This window comes from Brassica napus, chromosome C3, assembly GCF_020379485.1.
Source record: "Brassica napus cultivar Da-Ae chromosome C3, Da-Ae, whole genome shotgun sequence".
NCBI lineage: Eukaryota > Viridiplantae > Streptophyta > Magnoliopsida > Brassicales > Brassicaceae > Brassica > Brassica napus.
Window position 1 is genome coordinate 59,985,335 of NC_063446.1, and position 21,207 is coordinate 60,006,541.

The 21,207-nt window shown below is 39.4% G+C and overlaps 5 protein-coding genes and 1 pseudogene across 5 annotated transcripts; 3 read left to right on the plus strand and 3 right to left on the minus strand.

Moving 5' to 3' along the window:
• The first annotated feature begins 5,108 nt into the window (after window positions 1-5,108).
• LOC106384184 (glutathione S-transferase T2-like) lies at window positions 5,109-6,183 on the plus strand. The gene is made up of 3 exons (XM_013824188.2): window positions 5,109-5,834; window positions 5,991-6,098; window positions 6,172-6,183. Exons 1-3 carry the CDS (start codon window positions 5,109-5,111, stop codon window positions 6,181-6,183), a joined length of 846 nt encoding a protein of 281 aa, XP_013679642.2.
• A 793-nt stretch (window positions 6,184-6,976) lies between these two features.
• Window positions 6,977-8,245, plus strand: LOC125583205. Its single transcript, XM_048749838.1, has 2 exons — window positions 6,977-7,580; window positions 7,857-8,245. Exons 1-2 carry the CDS (start codon window positions 6,977-6,979, stop codon window positions 8,243-8,245), a joined length of 993 nt encoding a protein of 330 aa, XP_048605795.1.
• A 460-nt stretch (window positions 8,246-8,705) lies between these two features.
• Window positions 8,706-16,362, minus strand: LOC125583206 (annotated as a pseudogene).
• On the plus strand, window positions 16,235-17,825 carry LOC125583933 (putative clathrin assembly protein At4g40080). The gene is made up of 2 exons (XM_048751547.1): window positions 16,235-16,856; window positions 16,932-17,825. The coding sequence occupies exons 1-2, from the start codon at window positions 16,414-16,416 to the stop codon at window positions 17,608-17,610; spliced, it is 1,122 nt and encodes a 373-aa protein (XP_048607504.1). The 5' UTR covers window positions 16,235-16,413; the 3' UTR covers window positions 17,611-17,825.
• An 86-nt stretch (window positions 17,826-17,911) lies between these two features.
• Window positions 17,912-19,049, minus strand: LOC125583934 (classical arabinogalactan protein 3-like). The gene has a single exon (XM_048751548.1). It carries the CDS (start codon window positions 18,539-18,541, stop codon window positions 18,104-18,106), a length of 438 nt encoding a protein of 145 aa, XP_048607505.1. The 5' UTR covers window positions 18,542-19,049; the 3' UTR covers window positions 17,912-18,103.
• Window positions 19,050-19,388: 339 nt separating this feature from the next.
• LOC125583935 lies at window positions 19,389-20,775 on the minus strand. Its single transcript, XM_048751549.1, has 2 exons — window positions 20,116-20,775; window positions 19,389-20,007 (listed from the first exon to the last, which is right to left on the minus strand). The coding sequence occupies exons 1-2, from the start codon at window positions 20,128-20,130 to the stop codon at window positions 19,612-19,614; spliced, it is 411 nt and encodes a 136-aa protein (XP_048607506.1). The 5' UTR covers window positions 20,131-20,775; the 3' UTR covers window positions 19,389-19,611.
• Between the last annotated feature and the right edge of the window lie 432 nt (window positions 20,776-21,207).

Sequence of the window (21,207 nt, forward strand, 5' to 3'; positions counted from 1 at the left end):
CTAAAGTACATTGAATGTCGTGCTCTTGGGATAGAGTTTAGTAAAAAAGACTTTGCTAAGCCCAATGGGAAGACTATGAGGGATAAGATGGCGGTGGATATATTTCAAGAGCTTCCTGACGCGCATGATTTCGAAAACAAGGACAATGATGCCAACCTGGGTGCGTATGAGGGGTGATAAACAGGCTACGTTAGATTATTTGTATGATAGATTAGGCTGATGTGTGTATTTGAAATTGATCCCTATTTTGTAACCTATACGTAGTCTGGAAAGTCTTCTGTGCAGTGACCTTTTGTAACCTTTCAGATTATATAAAGGGCAAGACCTTCTTAAATTTGTTTGGTAGTGCAATTTGACAAAGAAGTTGACATAGATAAGTTCACAACACAAATTTTTGATACATAGACTAAACACTGGACGACTAACTGGACGACCTTCTGGACGACTTACTTGAAGGTCTTCTAGAAGACTAAACACTGGACGACTAACTTAAAGGTCTTATGGAAGAAAAAACCATGGACGACTAACTTGAAAGTCTTCTGGAAGAAATAACCCTGGACGACTAACTTTAAGGTCTTCTGGACGACTTACTTGAATGTCTTCTGGAAGACTAAACACTGGACGACTAACTTGAAGGTCTTCTGGAAGAAAAAACCATGGACGACTAACTGGACGACCTTCTGGATGACTTACTTGAAGGTTTTCTGGAAGACTAAACACTGGACGACTAACTTAAAGGTCTTCTGGAAGAAAAAACCCTGGACGACTAACTTGAAGGTCTTCGGGAAGAAAAAACCCTGGATGAGTGTCTCCAACACGATTCAACCCATCAATGATTCCAACACGATCAAAGAAAATCCTACCAACATACTTCAGAGTACAGTGTCTCCGCTGAGTGAGTCGGTCTCCCACTGAGCATGTATGTTTTTCACTTACTTTGTTACCCAAAACGTGTTTGTTCCATGTTTCACCCTCGCTCTGATCTTCCATTGACAACCACTAACCGGAAATGTTGTCACAAGGAGAGTTTTCGTTGACTTGTATATTCTGAAGGAGAACCTAAACCTCACTGCTGTCAACCGCAGCTCTGAAAGCAGTGCATCCTTGCTAACAAAACTCTGGTTGACATAGATACTATTACCATTCGATCTTCTTCCTTCAATCTTTTTGAAATCTTCAAAACACATATCATCATCTTCCTCATCCTCATCTTCAACCTTTCCATAAACACTGTAATCCTCACCATTCTCGTCCGCTTCAGCAACAATAGAGATATCAGCATCCTCCTCCCCATCATCCTCCTCCACATCATGATTTTCATCTTCAACCAAATCATCATCATCATCTTCAAAACATTCATCAGCTTCATCATCTTCTTTCCTGAACTATGAAACCGTTTCCACCTTGCTACGGCTTGATACACAAAGCCATACTCCATGCGGTTTTGTTATCTCGAGCAAGTTTTGAACTTGTCTATCACTTGTAACATGAATAGGAGAGGTGTCTGGAGCCAGCATCATTTCTGCTGGTAATGAGTTGGTTATCTCCACAGATTCTGTGTTCATGTTCAGGTTATAATCTTCTTGAGCCATTGCAAGAAGTTCAGCATGTGTCGAACCTTCGCCCAAAAAAATGATTCTCGCTCCTTTGACATTATCAACCACAAAATCCCAACGGCAATCTTTCAACAACCATTCTCCATACACTGCATGTAACTGACGCATCATCTACAAAAATTCAAAATAAAACACATTAGTAAACATAGAGAAAATGAAAGTTTACTAAACATTGACGCAGATGACATACCAGTAAGTCGTCTGGAAGACTTACCAGTAAGTCGTCCAAACAGGTCATTTGTGCAATTGAATTTTAAATTGGGCGACTTACTTGTAAGTCGTCCAGCTTTGTTTGTTAAAAAAAAACTCTAGACGACTTACCAGTAAGTCGTCTAGGAAAAAACGGGTTAGTTTTACATTTGACCGAATTGTGTCAGATATTTGACTTTTCCTGGACGACTTACCAGTAAGTCGTCTCTGGGTAAACAAAAATTTCAATATTTTATTAAAGCTAGACGACTTATTTGTAAGTCTTCTCAAGTTAGTTTGCAATTCGAAAAAGAAACTTAAATATTTAACTTTACCCAGACGACTTACTTGAAAGTCGTCCAGGTAGACGACTTACGAGAAAGTCGTCCGAGATAAGCAAGGTTTGACCAGAATCTAGGAAATAAATATGGACGACTTTGCTTATCCTGGACGACTTTCAAGTAAGTTGGACGACTTTCAAGTAAGTCGTCTTACTTGACGACTTCCGCGTAAGTCGTCTGGGAAAAAATTAAATATTTAAGTTTTATTTTCTAATTTCAAAAGTAATCTGAGACGACTTACAGATAAGTCGTCTAGCTTTAATAAAATATTAAAAAAAAAATTTTCCCGGAGACGACTTACTGATAAGTCGTCCAGGAAAAGTCAAATATCTGACACAATTCGGTCAAATGCAAAACTAACCCGTTTATCCTAGACGACTTACCAGTAAGTTGTCTAGGGTAATCTCTAGATTTTTTTTTAACAAACAAAGATAACGACTTACAAGTAAGTCGTCCGTTTGACCAGAAGACTTACCCGAAGTCTTCTACAGCCAGACTACTTACGGGTAGGTCTTCTACGCGAACAGATCTGGAAAAAATTTCAATTTCATACCTTAAACTAGTGAGATGACTTCCTTAGCACACATAGTCTTCTCCAACCACCCAGAACCTCAAACGAAAGTAACCCACCAAGAATAGTATGCTTGAATGGCTCTATCAACCATAAAAAAAAATTGAATCAAAAGCTTGAGTTTTTTGGATGAATATGGAGGCAAAGTGAAAGAGATGTTGTTTTTAGTTCATAACAAGTGAGAAAGAGAGAGTGTAAATTGATTTGAGGTGCATTACGAGCTTCAAAATGGTTGTTCATGGTGATTGGTGTATTAATTGTAATGGCAATCTTGTAAATACTTAAAGATGATGAGGTTGAGAGAGTAAAAATGTCATTTTCGAAAGAAAAAAAGAAAAAAAAAACCTAATGGCATTTACGTAAATAATTTGAACTCGGGGAGTGAATAGGACAAAAGAAAAATCCAAGAAAAACATGAGTTAGTTTTAGGTTTGACTTTGAGTTTTGAGTCAATCTTGCGAAAAGCCCTAAAATATTATCAAAACTTCTTCAAATTTCATTTGATAGATTTTATTGACAAAATTCATATTTTACAATAAGCTGGAATTTGAGAGAACTTATGACTAATCCAATAAGCTTGGATTTCATATAAAAATTATAAATGATAGATACAATCAGAGAGAATTTTAAAATAAAATGAAATCCTCTCGAATCCTTGATCTAATAAGACTTCCTTGGTCTTTACGGATTCCTTATTCCTTACTCTACAGGACACCTGTCACATTATGTAGTGTAAGAATTAGAATTAATTCCTCTCTTGCGTGTTTCCCAAAAAATGCATATTCAGGGGCTAAGAGCAGCCGCATTAGCAGATTAAAAGGAGTTCATGGGCTGGGGTTTATAGGACCGAAAAATAAAAAGAAAAGTTTTAACGGGTTTAATTCGGTGATCCGTCTCGTTGGAGTGAGCCCGTATGATATGGGTTCAAGCCACGCGTCGAACAGGCATTGGCCGCGTGTTATCGCGATGAAAGCGAGAAAAATAGGGTTACGCGTGAGAGGATTCATTTTCTCATCTTTTTTCGAAAGCTAGGGTTTCTCTCTGTGGGAGGCGATTTCTCATGCGACGCGACAGCCGGAGAATTTCTCGATCGAATCGACGTCGGAGTCTCTCGTAAACGATCTCAGGTGAGTATCAACTACTTTTACGGTTTCATTGAATCTTTTTGGGGTCGAAAGCGTTATCGGTCAATTGAAAATCGATTTGGGGGTTTTGATGTAGGGTTCAAAATCGATATGGGGGTTTCCATTTAGGTTAATTATCGTCATACGGGTTCCATTTAGGGTTCGTTTCTCGAGGATTTGAAATCGATTTGGGGGTTTCTACTTAGGGTTCCAAATCGAGTTTCTGGTTACGCTCTACCGTTTATTGTGTTCTAATATTTGCTTTTTCTGGTACAGATGGATCCCACAGAAGAGAGAAGAGAGACAAAGAGGTAGACGGAGTTGATCAACATGCAAGGATACGTGGCAGATTCAGAATACGGGATTCCGACGAGGTGTCCCTGCGGAGGGAGAATCATTGACGATGTTCGGGGGAAGGACGACTACGACACTCTTCCTGGGAAGCGGTTCTTCACCTGCAAAAACTACAAAGTAAGCGCTTCTTCTCAATTAAATTATTTCCATTTAATTGAGTTTCTAACGAGATTCTCACATGTGTTTTTGTGCTTAACAAGGCTGATGGGTTTCAGTACCGTCAGCCTTGGGTGATTGGTGTCCAGGAGCATATCGAACGTCTCACAAAGCGTCTGAAAGGAGGTTGAGTTGGTGATCAACTGGGTCCTGGAGGTCAATAATCAGATTGAGAGGCTGGAGGTAATGTGACTTACATTTTTTTTGTTTAATATTTGTAATATTTTCCTTATTTTTTTTATTAACGGACTAACAAATTGTGATTGTTTTTTACATGTCCAGGCAGAGGTTAAAGCCCTCAATGGGGAGGTTGATAACCTCACTGGGCAGGTTTATAACCTCTCAGTGCAGGTCGCGGACTTGGAGAAGCTATGCTTCGACTGAAAAAAAAAGGTAACACTCAAGCTTAATCAATTCTAGTGCTAGTTAGAGTTGAATTTGAACTGAACTATGTGTACTAGGTTGAGTTGAATTTGAAATGAATGTTGATGAATGGTTGAGTGTTAACCCCATGTACTTGTGTTTTGGTTGGTTGCGTAATTAATTCGACTGCTAGGTAGAGTTGAATTAGAACTGATTTGATGTTTATTGAATACTGTCTGTGTAGTAGTTGTAGTTTTAAAAACTTTAATCAATGTTTGGTGGTTAGACCCACTTTAATTTTTTGTCCTTTCAAAGTCAAAACTAGTTTAAAATCATAGGCAATCTTCTTCTGAAAACACAAACCAAAGTTTAAACCCATTTATCTAAAATCTAAATGGATCCTTTTAACTTTAACTCTCCCGGGTTGGTTAACCTACTAGTCTCTCAGAGCAGTCAATCAATAGACTTAGGGTGTTCTGAGGTTCCTAAACCGGCGTCAAAGCGAAAGTGGACAACCAAAGAAGACGTTGTTTTGATCAGTGCTTGGTTGAACACCAGCAAGGATCCAATTGTGAGTAACGAGCAGAAGGCAGGCACGTTCTGGAAGCGCATAGAGGAGTATGTCAATGCTAGTCCTCTGCTCATTGGCTCCATTCCTAGGGAGTGGAGTCAATGTAAGCAGAGGTGGGGAACGGTTAATGAGCAGGTCTGCAAGTATGTTGGAAGCCATGAAGCCGCGCTGAAGGAGCAAGCGAGTGGGCAAAATGAGAATGATGTCATGAAGGCTGCCCATGACATCTTCTTTAACGACTATCTTGTCAAGTTCAGTATGGAACATTGTTGGAGGGAGCTTAGGTTTGATCAAAAATGGAGATCACACTCATTCTCGAAAGATGGTGCAAAGGAGAAAAGGAAGGAACCGGCGGAGGAGGTTCCTGCGGACCAAAATGTTAGGCCTCCTGGCGTTAAGGCTAGCAAAGCAGCCAAACGCAAGAAGCACACGAATAAAGCAGCTTTTGATCAGATAGAGAGCATATTAGCTGCGAAAAATACTATATCCAAACAGAAAATCCTTGATCGCTTGCTAGCAAAAACTGAAGCTACACTTTCTCCACAAAAAGTGTCTCTTAAAAATAAACTCATTTCTGAAATGCTTTGATAGGGTCAGTTGGTTAATTGCATTTGATATGAATTTTTAAGTTAATTTTTTAGTTGGATAATGCTTGATATGAACTTGATTGCATTTGATATTTGCTGAATATGCTTTGGGTTGCAGGTTTGCAGGTCACGGGTTGCGGTAGGTGGATGCGTGCGTGTGGACGTGTTGTTAGTAGGTCTCGGCTTCTTTTGGTATCAGGTCACGGGTTCTCTGTTTGATTCACGGGTGAGTGTAGAATTTTGAATCTTTCTACACTTCTTTTAACTTCATCGGCTTTAATGGGTGTATGTACCCACAGGTTGTGTTTTGAACTCACGGGTGTATGTACCCACGGGTTCTATTTTTTACTCACGGGTGTATGTACCCGATCAACATGTAAAATATGTCTCTTTATATAATCTATGTTTCTCACTTCTGTTTGTGCAACAACTCTTTCACTTCTCTATATATTAATTGTTGTTTCATCTCAACTATCACCACTCTAGCATTGATTCTTCACTCTTGCATTGATTCCTCTCAACTATCACCACCCTTTCATTCACTTCTCAACCATCACCACTATTCCTCGCAACTATCACCACGATTTTTCTCAACCATCACCACGATTCCTCGTAACTATCACCACGATTCCTCTCAACTATCACCACACCTTCATACACTCCTCAACCATCACCACTTGCATTGATTCTCCACACTTGCGTTGTTCCTTGCATTCAACCAAAATAAATTAATTCTCAATCCGTAGAGGTTAGTAATGTTTTTATAAGTTATATTTTTATAAGTTTATAAAAAATTTAAGTAATGGAAATTTAAATTAATATTTTTAAATTTAAAAAATAAATGATAAAAGACAACACTACATACCATATAGACAAGGAAAAAATGTTAAGTTTTTATAAGTTATATTTTTATAAGTTTATAAAAAATTTAAGTAATGGAAATTTAAATTAATATTTTAAAATTTAAAAAAAAAATGATAAGAGACAGCACAAAAAAACGATATAGACAAGGAAATAAATGTAATGTACTTATAAGATAGTTATATTTTTATTAGTTTTTTATAAATCCCTTTTGCCTTTTATAGGAAGTAAATTGCTTCAACAATGTCTTCCTCATCAAGTGATGAAGTAGATGAGTATTTAGAAGAAATGGTCGACGAAGTTGTTGATAATTTCATCGACTCAGTAGTTGATGGTCAAGCTAACAACCCGAAGAGACGAGCTTATATCGAAAGAAATCGGGAATGCGGACACAATCAACTATTGACCGACTATTTCAACGAAAATCCCACATACCCATCGGAAATGTTTAGGCGGCGTTTTCGAATGAACAAGTCATTGTTCCTTCGTATTGTCAATCGCCTAAGTACTGAAGTGCCATACTTTCAGCAAAGAAAAAATGCTCACGGAAGGTTCGGGCTATCTGCACTTCAAAAGTGTACGGCAGCTATACGTATGCTGGCATACGGTCAATCGGGAGATACATATGGCGAATATCTCCGACTTGGTGAAAGTACGGCACGTTTATGTTTGGAAAATTTCACTACTGGGATAATACAATTGTTTGGACAGGAGTATTTACGAAGACCTAATGAGGATGATCTTCAACGATTACTCGATATTGGAGAGGTACGGGGGTTCCCAGGGATGATTGGCAGCATCGACTGTATGCACTGGGAGTGGAAAAACTGCCCAACGGCTTGGAAAGGTCAGTACACACGTGATTCAGGAAAGCCGACAATTGTCTTAGAAGCTGTTGCATCACAAGATCTTTGGATATGGCACGCATTTTTCGGATTACCAGGTACCCTCAACGATATCAATGTTCTTGATCGGTCACCAGTTTTTGATGATATTTTACAAGTTCGAGCACCAAAAGTGAAGTTCAAGGTCAACAACCACACTTATCGTATGGCCTACTACCTTACTGACGGGATTTATCCAAATTGGTCAACATTTATCCAATCCATCCCACTCCCTCAAGGTCCTAAAGCAGAGCTATTTGCCGAACGTCAAGAATCCACCAGAAAAGATGTCGAACGGGCTTTTGGAGTATTGCAATCAAGGTTCGCAATAGTTAAAAATCCAGCTCTACTATGGGACAAGGAAAAGATAGGATGGATTATGAGAAGTTGTGTCATATTGCACAATATGATAGTAGAGAACGAACGAGACGGATATACCCAAATTGATACATCTGAGTTCGAGTCAGGAGAGTCAAGCAGAAGTTCCAAGGTGAAAACGAGAACAAGTTTTAATATAGGTAATATGTTAGGCGTTCACAATGAAGTTCGGGATTCAGAGAAACATCATCTTTTGAAAGCTGATTTAGTTGAAAATGTATGGAAAAAGTATGGTAATGTAGATGAATAATCTTTCTATGTTCATTAATATTCTTAATGTATTTGAATATTCTTAATGTATTGAATAAAAAGTTTTCAAATATTTTTTTAAAAAAAAATTATTTTATTCCTATGAACCCCTTCTTCAGGTTCACTAATGCAGATACACAAACGATAGAAGTTCATCACTATTCATGGTCCTATCAAAAAATATTAAAAAAATCCTATGAACCCCAAAAGGGGGTTCATTGATGCGGATGCTCTAAGTATCTGCATCTACATCACAAGAAACAAGTTCAAAGATTGTCACTGCAGCCTGCAGGTTGCATAAAAAAAAAGGTTTCCATACCCGCATGTTCCCATGATCCGAGTAGAAATATGAGAAGCATTGTCTAACAACACTCGGCGAATCCAAAATCTGCTAACTGATGAATTACTGATGTTTAGTTGTACATTTCAAATAAACCTTGACAGTTTATTAAAAGTTATTTTTAGAATACCTTTGCCTCGTAGCTATCATCGATAAGAACGTTAGCAGCTTTTACATCAAGGTGTATAGTTTTAGGGTTACCTGATGAGAAACAAGACAAAAAAAAACAATATTAAGAGTCTTTGAAAAACATGTGTTCAATACAACTTAAAGACTCACAATCTTCATGTAAGTATGCCAATTCTCTAGCTGCTCCGGAAGCAATCTTCATCCTCTTTGGCCAATTCAATACTGGTCTCCTTTTTCTGCAAATATTACCATATAGTGTAAAGCAAGGTGGCTAAATTCTCGCACACCATTTATCGCACTTACCATGCAAATGAAACTCCAGAATTGGGAAAAAACTCGTAAACAAGCAATCTTTAAGTTCCGGTTACGCAGTAGCCAAGGAGGGACACAAGATGCCTGTGATGGACTCTACTTATAATCTCTATCTCTGCCCGAAACTCCAGTTTCCCTTGTCCGCTTTCAGCTTTAAGCTGCTTAATCGCAACCTCCGTTCCATCAGGAAAATCTCCTTTGTGAACATAACCAAACCCGCCTTGGCCAATGAAGTTGACACTGGAGAAGTTATCGGTCGCTTGCGCGCCAAGTCTTCATATGTGAACAATTTGTTTGCCATTTCTGAGAAGCTACTTTGATTATTCCACTGCTGAAGATTATTATCATCATCTATAAAATCATTATCAGAATATTAATAGTTGATTGATTTACTTTTATTTAGTCAAAACCATAATTTGGTACCTGAACTGAGATAACGACCAAGCTTGGCTCTCCTCTTGAGGATAACTAAAACAATGACTAAGTATTGGGTTATAGTATATGTTTCCATATAAGGAGATATGGTAGAGATACGATCCTATCGTAAATAGGCAATAGTCTTGTATATATATATGAACGTTGAGCTAATGAAGATACACGAGAGATTTCACATTATTTCATGGTATCAGAGCCGCCATCTCTGACCTAATCTCCTAACAGCCGCCGTAGCCTTGCTTTCCAAGCAACTACCGCCGCCTACACTTTGCCGCGATCCTATCATGACTGATATACAGCCACTCGCCGTCACAGGAGCTGGTGCTGCACCTTCTCCATACACGCTCCATTCTTCCGACAATCCAGGAGCGTTGATCTCGTCGGTTGTTTTGAAAGAAGACAACTATCCTGAATGGGCTACAGAATTGAAGAACTCTCTTCAAGCAAAGCGAAAACTCCCATTCATTGAGGGAACCATTCCCAAACCGCTAACTGAACCTGCACTGAATATGTGGCTTGCCGCAAACTCGATGATTGTGGGTTGGATTCGAACCTCCATTGATCCAAGAATTCGATCCACAGTGTCATTCATCTCAGATGCCTCAGTTCTCTGGGAAAGTCTTCGACTTCGGTTCTCTGTGGGCAACGGAGTCCGCAAGCAAGTACTGAAAGATGAAATAGCTTCGTGCAAGCAAGATGGGCAGTCCGTGCTGGAGTATTACGGAAGCCTGACCAAGCTGTGGGAAGAACTACAAAACTACAAAATGAGTCGTCCGTGCACATGCGCTGCGGCTCCGGATCTCGCAAAAGAACGTGAGGAAGATCAAGTACACCAGTTTCTGTTTGGACTGGATCTTCCACGGTTTAGTAACATACGATCTACCATCACCGGTGAAGATCCACTTCCTCCCTTGAATCAAGCCTACTCGAGGGTGATTAGAGAAGAACAGAATCTGAATGTTGAGAGAACAAAAGAAGTGACCAGAACAGAAGGTGTAGGGTTCTCGATTAAAACAGAGCCACCAGCACAAGTAGCAGCAATGTCGGGACCACGTTACCGCGATCGTTCCACACTGTCGTGCACTCACTGCCGGCGTCCAGGTCATGAAGTCGCTGAGTGTTTCCTGCTTCATGGTTACCCAGACTGGTACTACGAGCAGGGCCGTGAGGGCCGTGGAGGTCGTACACCAACCTCCGAGAGCAGAGACATATCGCAGAGGAACTCAGATCGACGTGGTGGTCGTCCTGCAAAAACCTCAACTCAAGGGCATGGCAGAGCCAACAATGCACGTGCTGTGGGATCCTCAGATAATGGAAACAACCCGATTGCTCAGCTGATTAGTCTTCTCCAATCTCAGCGATCAACTACCTCATCCGAACGGTTGTCTGGTAACACTTACCTTTCTGATGTTATTATAGCCACTGGTGCCTCGCACCATATGACAGGGGATTGTTCGATCTTAACTGATGTCACAGACATAGTTCCATCGTCTGTAATTTTTCCTGATGGGAAAAGGTCCAAAGCCACTAAACGTGGTATATTGTCTTTGAATTCGTCTTATCAGCTTACTGATGTACTGTTTGTTCCAGATTTCAATTGTACATTGATCTCTGTTTCAAAACTGCTAAGACAAACGGGTTGCATTGCTATCTTTACTGATACATTGTGTTTCTTACAGGACCGTTTTACGAGGACTTTGATTGGAGCGGGTGAAGAGCGTGAGGGAGTGTACTATTTTACGGGAGTTTAAGCTGCTCGTGCGAACAAAGCTGCAAAGGATACCACAGTCTCTGAAGCGTTGTGGCATCGTAGACTAGGACACCCCTCCTCTACTGTTTTGCTTTCTTTGCCATTTTGTGATCGATCTCCTAGTGTTGTTGAGGAGATCAAGAAGTGTGACATTTGTTTTCGTGCTAAGCAAACACGTGAAAGTTTTAATGATAGTATCAATAAAGCATCAGATTGTTTTTCACTTGTTCATGGAGATGTTTGGGGCCCTTATCGAACTCCATCTACATGTGGAGCACTGTACTTTCTCACACTCGTTGATGACTATTCGCGGTCTGTCTGGACATACCTTGTGACTGCACAATCAGAGGTCCCCCAATTAATAAGGAATTTTTGTGCCATGACAGAGAGACAATTTGAAAAACAGGTAAAAGCATTCCGCAGCGACAATGGCACAAAGTTTATGTGTCTAATGTCCTACTTCCATGAACATGGCATCATACATCAAACCTCCTGTGTAGATACTCCGCAACAAAACGGGCGTGTAGAACGTAAACACCGTCACATCCTGAACGTGGCTCGAGCATGCCTCTTTCAGAGCAAACTACCAAGGAAATTTTGGGGGGAAAGCATCCTAACTGCGACTCACTTGATTAACCGCACACCATCTTTTGTCTTACAAGGCAAGACGTCTTATGAGCTACTGTTTGGAACAAAGCCTCAGTATGACTTGCTCCGCACGTTTGGGTGCCTGTGCTACTCTCATAAGTTATCACGCGACAAAGACAAGTTTGGACCACGTAGTAGAAGATGTGTGTTCGTCGGCTATCCATTTGGGAAGAAAGGGTGGAGACTGTTTGATCTAGACAGTGAGCAATTTTTTGTTAGTCGAGACGTACGTTTTCAAGAAGATGTATTTCCATTCAAAGAAACAGAAGAGGTTACATTGACACCTACGACCACAATGCTGGAAGCCATTGATGATGACTGGATTATGCCGGCCATACCTGCTAGCAGCATTCCTCTTGTAGAAATCACCACACCAGAGAATGAAAATCCTTCTGAAGAACCTCATCCAGCTAGCGACATTCCCGTTACATTGGAGATTTCGAGCTCGTCACCGTCTGGTAAGCCTCCATCTCCTGATGTTTCGAGCTCCACCTCACCGTCTTCAGTAGTAGCATAAACAAAGGATACGCCAACGGTTCCAGCTGAGATACTAGGCAGGGGCTAACGCACAAAGAAGCCCTCTGTTCTGCTCAAAGATTTCGTCACTAAGCATGTACACTCCTCACACGCTCTCACGCCTGACTACTCTGATCTTAGTTCTACGTCGACGGTCTCTGGTAAGGTTCTCTATCCCATCGCTCAATGCTTGTCTGACTCTGGTTTTTCAGCTAGCCATATCGCTTTCATGGCAGCCGTCCTAGACAGCAATGAGCCAAAATACTTCAAAGACGCAGTTTTGATCCAAGAATGGTGTGAAGCGATGCAGCTTGAGATAACTGCTCTTGAATCAAACCATACATGGGATGTAACTGATCTACCTCCCGGGAAAAAGGAAATCAATTGCAAGTGGGTGTATAAACTCAAATTCAGAGCCGATGGCACCTTAGAACGCTATAAGGCTCGTCTGGTAGTTATGGGAAACAGACAAAAAGAAGGAGTTGATTATAAGGAGACGTTCGCTCCTGTCGCCAAAACGACAACGGTTCGATACTTACTAAGTGTCACTGCACCTAAAGAGTGGGAAGTTCATCAAATGGACGTCCATAAAGCGTTTCTCCACGGCGATCTTGCTGAAGAAGTTTACATGAAGCTTCCGCCTAGTTTTCATTCCTCTGATCCAACCAAGGTTTGTCGTCTTCGCAAGTCCTTGTATGGTCTCAAACAAGCACCACGCTGTTGGTTTGCAAAACTTTCAACTGCTCTGAAGAAACTTGGATTCAAACAGAGTTATCAAGACTACTCACTCTTTTTTTATAAGAATGGAGCGACAATACTACATGTTCTTGTCTATGTAGACGATTTTATTGTTGCAGGAAACGATTTGGGAGCCGTTCAGAAATTTTAAGCCCAGCTGCACAAATGTTTCCACATGAAAGACCTAGGCAAGTTGAAATACTTCTTAGGTATTGAAGTCTCACGAGGGTCTGATGGGTTTTGCCTCTCTCAACGCAAGTATGCGTTAGATATCATCGCTGAAGCAGGTCTACTTGGATCAAAACCCTCGGCAGTTCCCATGGAGTTGAATCATAAACTCGGCTCCGCCACTGGTCCTCTCTTCGCCAAACCTAAACAATATCGACGCCTTGTGGGGAGGTTCATTTACCTAACTATCTCAAGACCGGATCTCAGTTATGCAGTACATATCCTGTCCCAATTTATGTAGAAACCGTTAGTGGCTCATTGGGAAGCTACACTCTGGCTTGTTCGATATCTTAAAGGCACATCAGCGCAGGCAATCATTCTTCGGTCAGACAGCAATCTCAACATCACAGCTTACTGCGACTCAGATTGGGCAGCTTGTCCAAGAACACGTCGCTCTCTGTCAGCATACATTGTCTACTTGGGACGTTCTCCAATCTCGTGGAAGACAAAGAAACAAGATACTGTGTCTTGCTCTTCTGCAGAAGCCGAGTACAGAGCAATGGCGTATACTCTTCGTGAACTCAAATGGCTAAAAGCATTACTAAAGACACTAGGTTTCAGTCACTCCCGTCCGATCACTCTTCATTGTGACAGCCAGGCTGCAATCCATATCGCAGCAAACCCGGTCTTTCACGAACGAACGAAGCATATAGAGGCTGATTGTCATCAAGTAGGAGACGCAGTACAAGATGGTTTCATTGTCACGCCCCACATCTCAACAAAGAACCAGATCGCCGATCTCTTCACGAAGGCTTTACCAAGACGAACGTTTGAATATTTGATGTCCAAGTTGGGTGTACGAAATTTCGTATCACCAACTTGAAGGGGGGTATTGGGTTATAGTATATGTTTCCATATAAGGAGATATGGTAGAGATACGATCCTATCGTAAATAGGAAATAGTCTTGTATATATATATGAACGTTGAGCTAATGAAGATACACGAGAGATTTCACATTATTTCACTAAGATCAAAAATATTGATGCTGAAACTGATGCAATAACAATGGTTTTCTTCTTCTTCTTGTTTGTGGTGGCGCATGAAGGAGAGGAACAGATCCCAGGATTTCCTTCGATGCTAGAGTTTTTTCACGACATTGCATCAGTTTCAGCATCAACCTTATTCATGCCGCAACTCAACTTGATATTTATCATCTTATCAACTGATTACCGTTTTACTTATATTAGTTTATTTTTGGTCCTGATCAACAATAAGTCACAAAATATTTTGTTCAAAAAATTATAATTATATATCGGTTTCACTCTGCTATAGCGAGTTCACCATGTAAACCTCAATGGTGTTGAGCAGAGGAGGCAGTGTGGAACTCACAGTCTTTTAAAGCGTAAATGTGCACTGTCCATTTGCATTCGGACTGAGTTCCTCTTGGATAAAGGATAAAATATAGAGAACTTCTTGGCTTAAAGGGCTTTATGATGAGTCTTCTGTTGTACATCACCTTAAACTATCTAGTGTCATTGGGATCGAGCTCTTGGATCTCTGAGAAGTGTAGGAAGACGTAGAACCGTGATGTAATGCGCAACCCGGTTAGCGAAATGTTCATATGAGCGTCCGGGTCTGTTGGAACAGAGGCCATGGCCATAACATTTTCTGGCAGCTTAAATTCATTATCGTTGTCTATACTATTATTGGTTCTAATATGTGACCAGTTTTCAGAGTTGTAAGGCAGCCAAATGCAATCAAATATATCTGCTCCATAGACACCAGATCCGTACCTAAAACAAAAAATAAGGGCATCTTTAGTACTTGTTCGTTTCGTTGTTTAACATGAACTTGAAACAAAACCTTAAAGATTGGTTAGAGAACGAGCCAATGCCTTCTCTCAAGAAAGTCTGCAAGGACCCCGACTCGGTCATGTAGGCTTTGAATCCTCTGTTTAACATGAACTTGAAACAAAACAGATGAATGGCGTTGCCAAGTGAAACAAAATTCAAGTTTCAAGTTTCGAGAGGCAACATTGTTTCTGATAGATCAGTTTACAAGTCTGATAGATCAGTTTCGAGAGGTTACATTGTTTCAAGTTTTGTTTCAAGTTCGTTGTTTAACATGAATTTGAAACAAAACAGATGAATGGCGTTGAATCCTATGTTTTGACGAGACAGACTTGTAACCTGCTAGTGGTAAAATATAAGGAATGGCAGCGTCGTCAGCGCCACGACTTTCTTCTTCTTCTCTCTGATCAACTTTATAACGTTGGTTTCTCGTCATAAACGGTGACGGCGGTGGCGCCGTGGCGTTTTAGATTCTCGGTGAAATCTATTCAAAATCAATTGTGGCTGTCTCAATGGCCGGTTAGAGCAGATCTTGATGATGAACCAAAGCTTTTCCTTGGGACTTGAATGAAGCTTTCTCTGGGAACACAACGACTCAAACCAGTACTTCAATCTATTACTTAGATTAAAAGATGCGTCGTTCTGTTATCAAAAGAGGTCAACGTCAAAAGCTGCGTGGTTCCGTTATCAAAAGAGTTCACCTTAAAAAGGTGTGTCGTTTAGAGAAGAGGAAACAAAACAATTGGATGACGTCAGATTTAGTGATTAAAAAAATCATGTCCGTCAGATTAAAAGAAGTGTCAAAACTCAGACGTTAGATTAAAAAAAAAATTTCCTATAAAAAAATGATGATGTCATACGAAAACAAAATCAAGTTTTCTATTATATATAGATTTTATCTATTTTCTAAGAATTGATGGAATTACTTTTGAAACCAAATGGTAAACTTCTATGAAAAGGTTATTTTGCATCATTTTATTCTACAAATTTATAATTTAGTTGTAAATATGTGAAGTTGTTTGGGAAAGACATGTTGACAAAAAAAAAAGAGTTTGGGAAGGACTGAAAAAAGAGGGGATATATTTGTGAGTGTTTCTATATATTTGATCATTTGACCCATGTTGGTACATGGAATGAGATAAAAACAGTTTCCATTCTTGACCAGAATAATAAAAGTATTTTTATATCATCTCATTACTAACCAGCAAAAAGTAAAGAGACAAGAAGTCATCTATCTTTGTAGATCACCATCATCAACATCTAAAGTCTAAACCTTTAATCAATGGGAAGAATCACTAGCTTCGCAGATCTAATCGGAATCATCAAAGACAAAGCTTCTCAAGGCAAAGCTGCTCTCGTCTCATCAAACCCAAAAGGCAAATCTCTCTCTTTCCATCTCTCCGTCCTCCGTGCCACCACTCACGACCCTTCAACTCCTCCGGGATATCGTCACCTCAACGTTCTCCTCTCCGCCGGTACTGGCTCACGAGCCACCGCAGCTTCCGCCGTCGAAGCCGTAATGGAACGTCTCCACACAACCGGAGACGCCTGCGCCGCTCTCAAATCATTGATCATCGTCCATCACATCGTCAAACATGGTCGCTTCATCCTCCAGGATCAGCTCTCTGTCTTTCCTGCTTCCGGTGGTCGGAACTATCTGAAACTTTCTGGGTTTAGAGATGAGAAGTCTCCTTTGATGTGGGAGCTTTCTTCTTGGGTCCGATGGTAAGTTCAAAAATCTATAAAAGGAAAGTTTCGGTTTTTATGTTATATATTAATTACAAAAGTTTCTTTTTAAAGGTACGGTTTATACCTTGAGCATCTGTTATCAACTTCAAGAGTCATGGGGTTCTTCGTTTCTTCAACATCGAGCACAACTCACAAAGATGAATACGAAGACATGGTTTCGTCTCTTACCAACACTGATTTGCTTCGTGAACTCGACGCGCTTGTCGGTTTACTACAAGAAGCATGTAAGATTCCGGATATACCCTCCTGTGGTGGTGGTAAACCTCTAGCCGACAAGATCATCCGTTTGGTCGGAGAAGACTATGTTTCTTCAGTCAACGAGCTTTACACGAGACTCAACGAGTTTAAAGAGCGGTCCAATACTTTGAGTTTCGGAGATAGGGTAGAGCTTGTCTGTGCTTTGAAGAGGCTTGAGAGTACTAAAGAAAGATTGTCTGAAATTTGGTGTGGGAATTGGAAGAGATCTTGGCTCGATAAGTTCTGGAGTTTGGTTAGTGAGGTCAAGGGCGTGATTGGTGGTTTAGAGGATGCTTATGAGCAAATTGAGAAAACTATTGTTGGGATTGGGAGGAGAGAAAAAGGATATGAATCAGCCCGGTTTAGTGATCGGTTAGTTATTGGTTATGGTGATGATACAGTTAGTTTTTCTTCCGGTAGATTTTCAAATGTTGGTCGGTTTAATTATCCGGTTGAACATTGTGTTGTGCAAACGACTTTGAACTTCTTGTGAATTTTTCATCTGGTCAGATGTCTTGTGGATTTTGAGACAAAGAGTAATATATACAGTTCGAAATCAGAAAAGATAGTTATATAACGATCACTATTATTAGAGGATATATAGTTCGTTTATAGTTGTTGGTATATGGTTTACTTTGGTTTATGATCCCACTTGTGTTTAAGCACACTTGTTCTCTACGTTTCAATCGAATGAAGTTTATTTTACAATTTCTTTAATCTTGATCACACTGAGAGAATCGGAAAACTATTTTCAGATATATTTCCAAGAAGGAAGTAGACAATGACAAGAAGAATGAGTGGAGTTGTTTCATTGTCCATCAGAGTTATAAAGAATCAAAAGACGAGAAAAAAAGAAACATCAACAAAGTGGAAGTGAACACAAAATGTATTTAGAGAAAAGTAGAAAACAGAGAGATTCGTCAAACAAATCATGATAAGAAAGAACAGAGGAGAGAGATAGAGAGTGTAATTTACTCAAGGCTATCTTAAGCCAAAACGACGGCGTACAAGGCTCCCGCAATGGCGGTGCTCACAAGGAAAGCTTTGTTCGTAAATGCTGAGTCAGCAATTGGTCCTTCAGGAGCCGGAGCTGGTGATGGCGTTGGTGTTGGTGCTGGGACTGATGGGCTTGGAGCCATACCTTCTGGTTTGGGAGGAGAAGCGACAGGGGAAGTTTTAGGAGACTTTGTTGGTGATGAGACGGTGGGAGGAGTCGCCGGAGCTGGAGTTGGCTCGGTAACCATAACCGGTGGTGAAGCAACCGGTACCGGAGATGGTGGCTCAGCGGTTGGTGTAATAATGGGAGAAGGAGACTCTACCGGTGGGAGAAGCATGATGGGTGCTGGAGCAGGAGCTTGAGCGATACAGGACGTGGCCAATAGACCAAGAAAAATCAGAGCTTGCAATGTTTTAAGAGCTGCCATTGGTCTCTCTTTCAACTTTCTTTTTGGTTGTCGGAAAAAACAATAGAGAAATTGAGCAGGCTCTTGTCTTCGTTGGTGGTGGAGAAATGAGGAAAAGGGTTTTGATATATAGAGCTAATTTTGGAATGATTATTTAATTTCTGGACATTTTAATCATGCAAGCACATACATAGATATACAGCTCTTAGTTATTTATTTATTGATTTGGAATATCAAAACCAGTAGTCTTTACCAAGTCTCTCGAAGAATCGTCTACAAGGGGGATCACCAAACGGAATCATATAATATGAATATGTTAAAGAGTTGTAGATAACAATGTGCAAGATTTAAAATTGCTAAATAGCTATTGTTGACAGTTTGTAACTACACTTCCTGGTTTACCGTGTCAATGCAGCTTCATTCATAATGATTTTGCTTAGCAGTCTAAATAGACAAGTTACATGGAATTAAGAAAATGACGTACTTCTTGCCAACTGATATACTTGAAATATCTAACTTATAAATGTTTGTTTATGTTAAGAGTCAAGACCACGCGCAATATACGTGGTTCCCACTAAGGTTACGATGAGGCAGACAAGCAACTTATTAATAATATCTGCGGATGATTGTGACGTTTATATTATCGTGAGAGACATTCAGATGATATTTTTACAGTAAGATAATCTTTTAAATTTGCATTTGGGGTTCAAGCCGATGCCTTACAGTGGCGCATTCTTGCATAACAATATTTTTGATTCCCAGTCCTGATCACTTACAATATGTCTTAGTACACGGATAAATTTCTTTTGCTAAATATTCTCCAAATCATATTTATTTGTAGGATATTATATTTAATTAATATGTTGTCTGTGTTCCAAAAATAAATAAATCAATATCTTGTTTGATGATATTGTAGCAACAACTCAAATTTTATATGGCAGTAAAAGAAGATTGTGTGCTTTCCTCTTACCATCTCAATGAACAATGTGATATGCATGCACAATCCTTATTTCACTCTTGTTTAATTAGGATAAATATTTGAAACATATTACCAGCAAATAGGAAAGTAAATCCAGGCCAATCAATCTGTTTTACCATTTCCATCTGAGTTCTTGAGCCCTTGTTGGATTCTTCAACTTCTCCTTTCTTGTTTTATCTTCACCAGCTTCACACTTCTTTTTATTAACCAGATTCTCTGCCTTTTTCATCTTGTCATTGTCTACTTCCTTCTTCCTCTCAGTGATCTCAATCTTGGTATCTCCTTCCATCTTGATGCTAATGTTCACCTCCAGTACTCTCTTGCTCTTTCTCATTGAAGCATCCAGCGACTCTTCTCTTTCCCTTCTTTGTTCATACAGCCTGCGCAGCTTGAGTGCGAGATTGTAAATCCCATCCTTGAACTCTCCTTCCAAATTTCTTTCTATTTCCATTTCAAGCTTATCACGAATCCTCTCTTCTTCTTTGGACAATAAGAGTCTTCTATCCTCCTACCATTATACTTATAAAAACATTAACTAACTGCTAGTTTTCTTTCCATCAAGAAGATTACATTACATGCATGTGTCATGGTGTGTGTAATTATAATTTTCACTTACCTTATGTTGGTCCATGGCACAATTTGATGTCTCTCTTCTCTTTTATGAGGCGGTCCCCTTTGTGTCTAGTTCTTTTTTTCTCACTTGGTTCGTAGTAAATGGGGTTATAAAACCGTGTCGTTTTGACATTGACATTTGTCTTGGTGGGTCGCTGTGGGCTCCGGTACTGTAGTTGGTGGTCCAATTAAGACATGTCAAAGTTTGTAAACAGTTCTTAATAACAGGGCTTTAAGTGACCCATTAACTAAACAACCACATTGCGGAGCCAAATATTTGTAAGTGCAGAATCTAAAGACTAAAGTGTAGCTTATGTCTGTCTTTTTATTATATTGGTGAGATAGTTCTTTACTTATAAGGTTGCTATGGATTGCTTTCAAGTATTTCTACCTGAGATATAAAGAAGACGATTCACATGTTTGAATCAAGACACATGCTATTCTTCTATATAACTTTTTATGACAAAAATAATTTGTCTCCTTCAACAATTTGTTTTCAAATGACATTATTGGGATCAGTAAAAATTTTAGATGAACAAATTTCATTTTTTATTTGTTATTATCTCAAGAAAATAAAATTTTGACTCAATGTAATTAAAACAATTTTCTTAGGAGAAAACCAAGAAATTAAGTTTTACATTATTTAAATGAAGAAAACTATTGATAAGTCACTTGTAAGGCATTGCAACATTACAATTTAGCAGTTTTTTTTTTGGTCAAAACAATTTAGCTGTTTATTGCAAACAAAACTTAATAAAAAAATCTATCAATTAAATTTGTATCACAAAATTCATTTAATTTTTCTTATAATTTAATAGTCTTCAATTGGTTAAAAATGATTTCCCATTGATAATGAAGTATACATAACATACCACATTATAAGTCTAAATTGTTTTTTTTTTAATTGAATAAGTCAAAATTGTTTCTTTCAACTAATTAAATAACACGCTACTAGATTTTGACCCGCGCTTAGAAAGCGCGGATTTATTTTTGGACTTAAATAAATAAATAAAATGGATGCTATATTCCCTTCTTTTCAATTTAATTGTCGTTCTAGAGTAAAATTTATGTTTCAAAATAAGTATATATTGTTTTA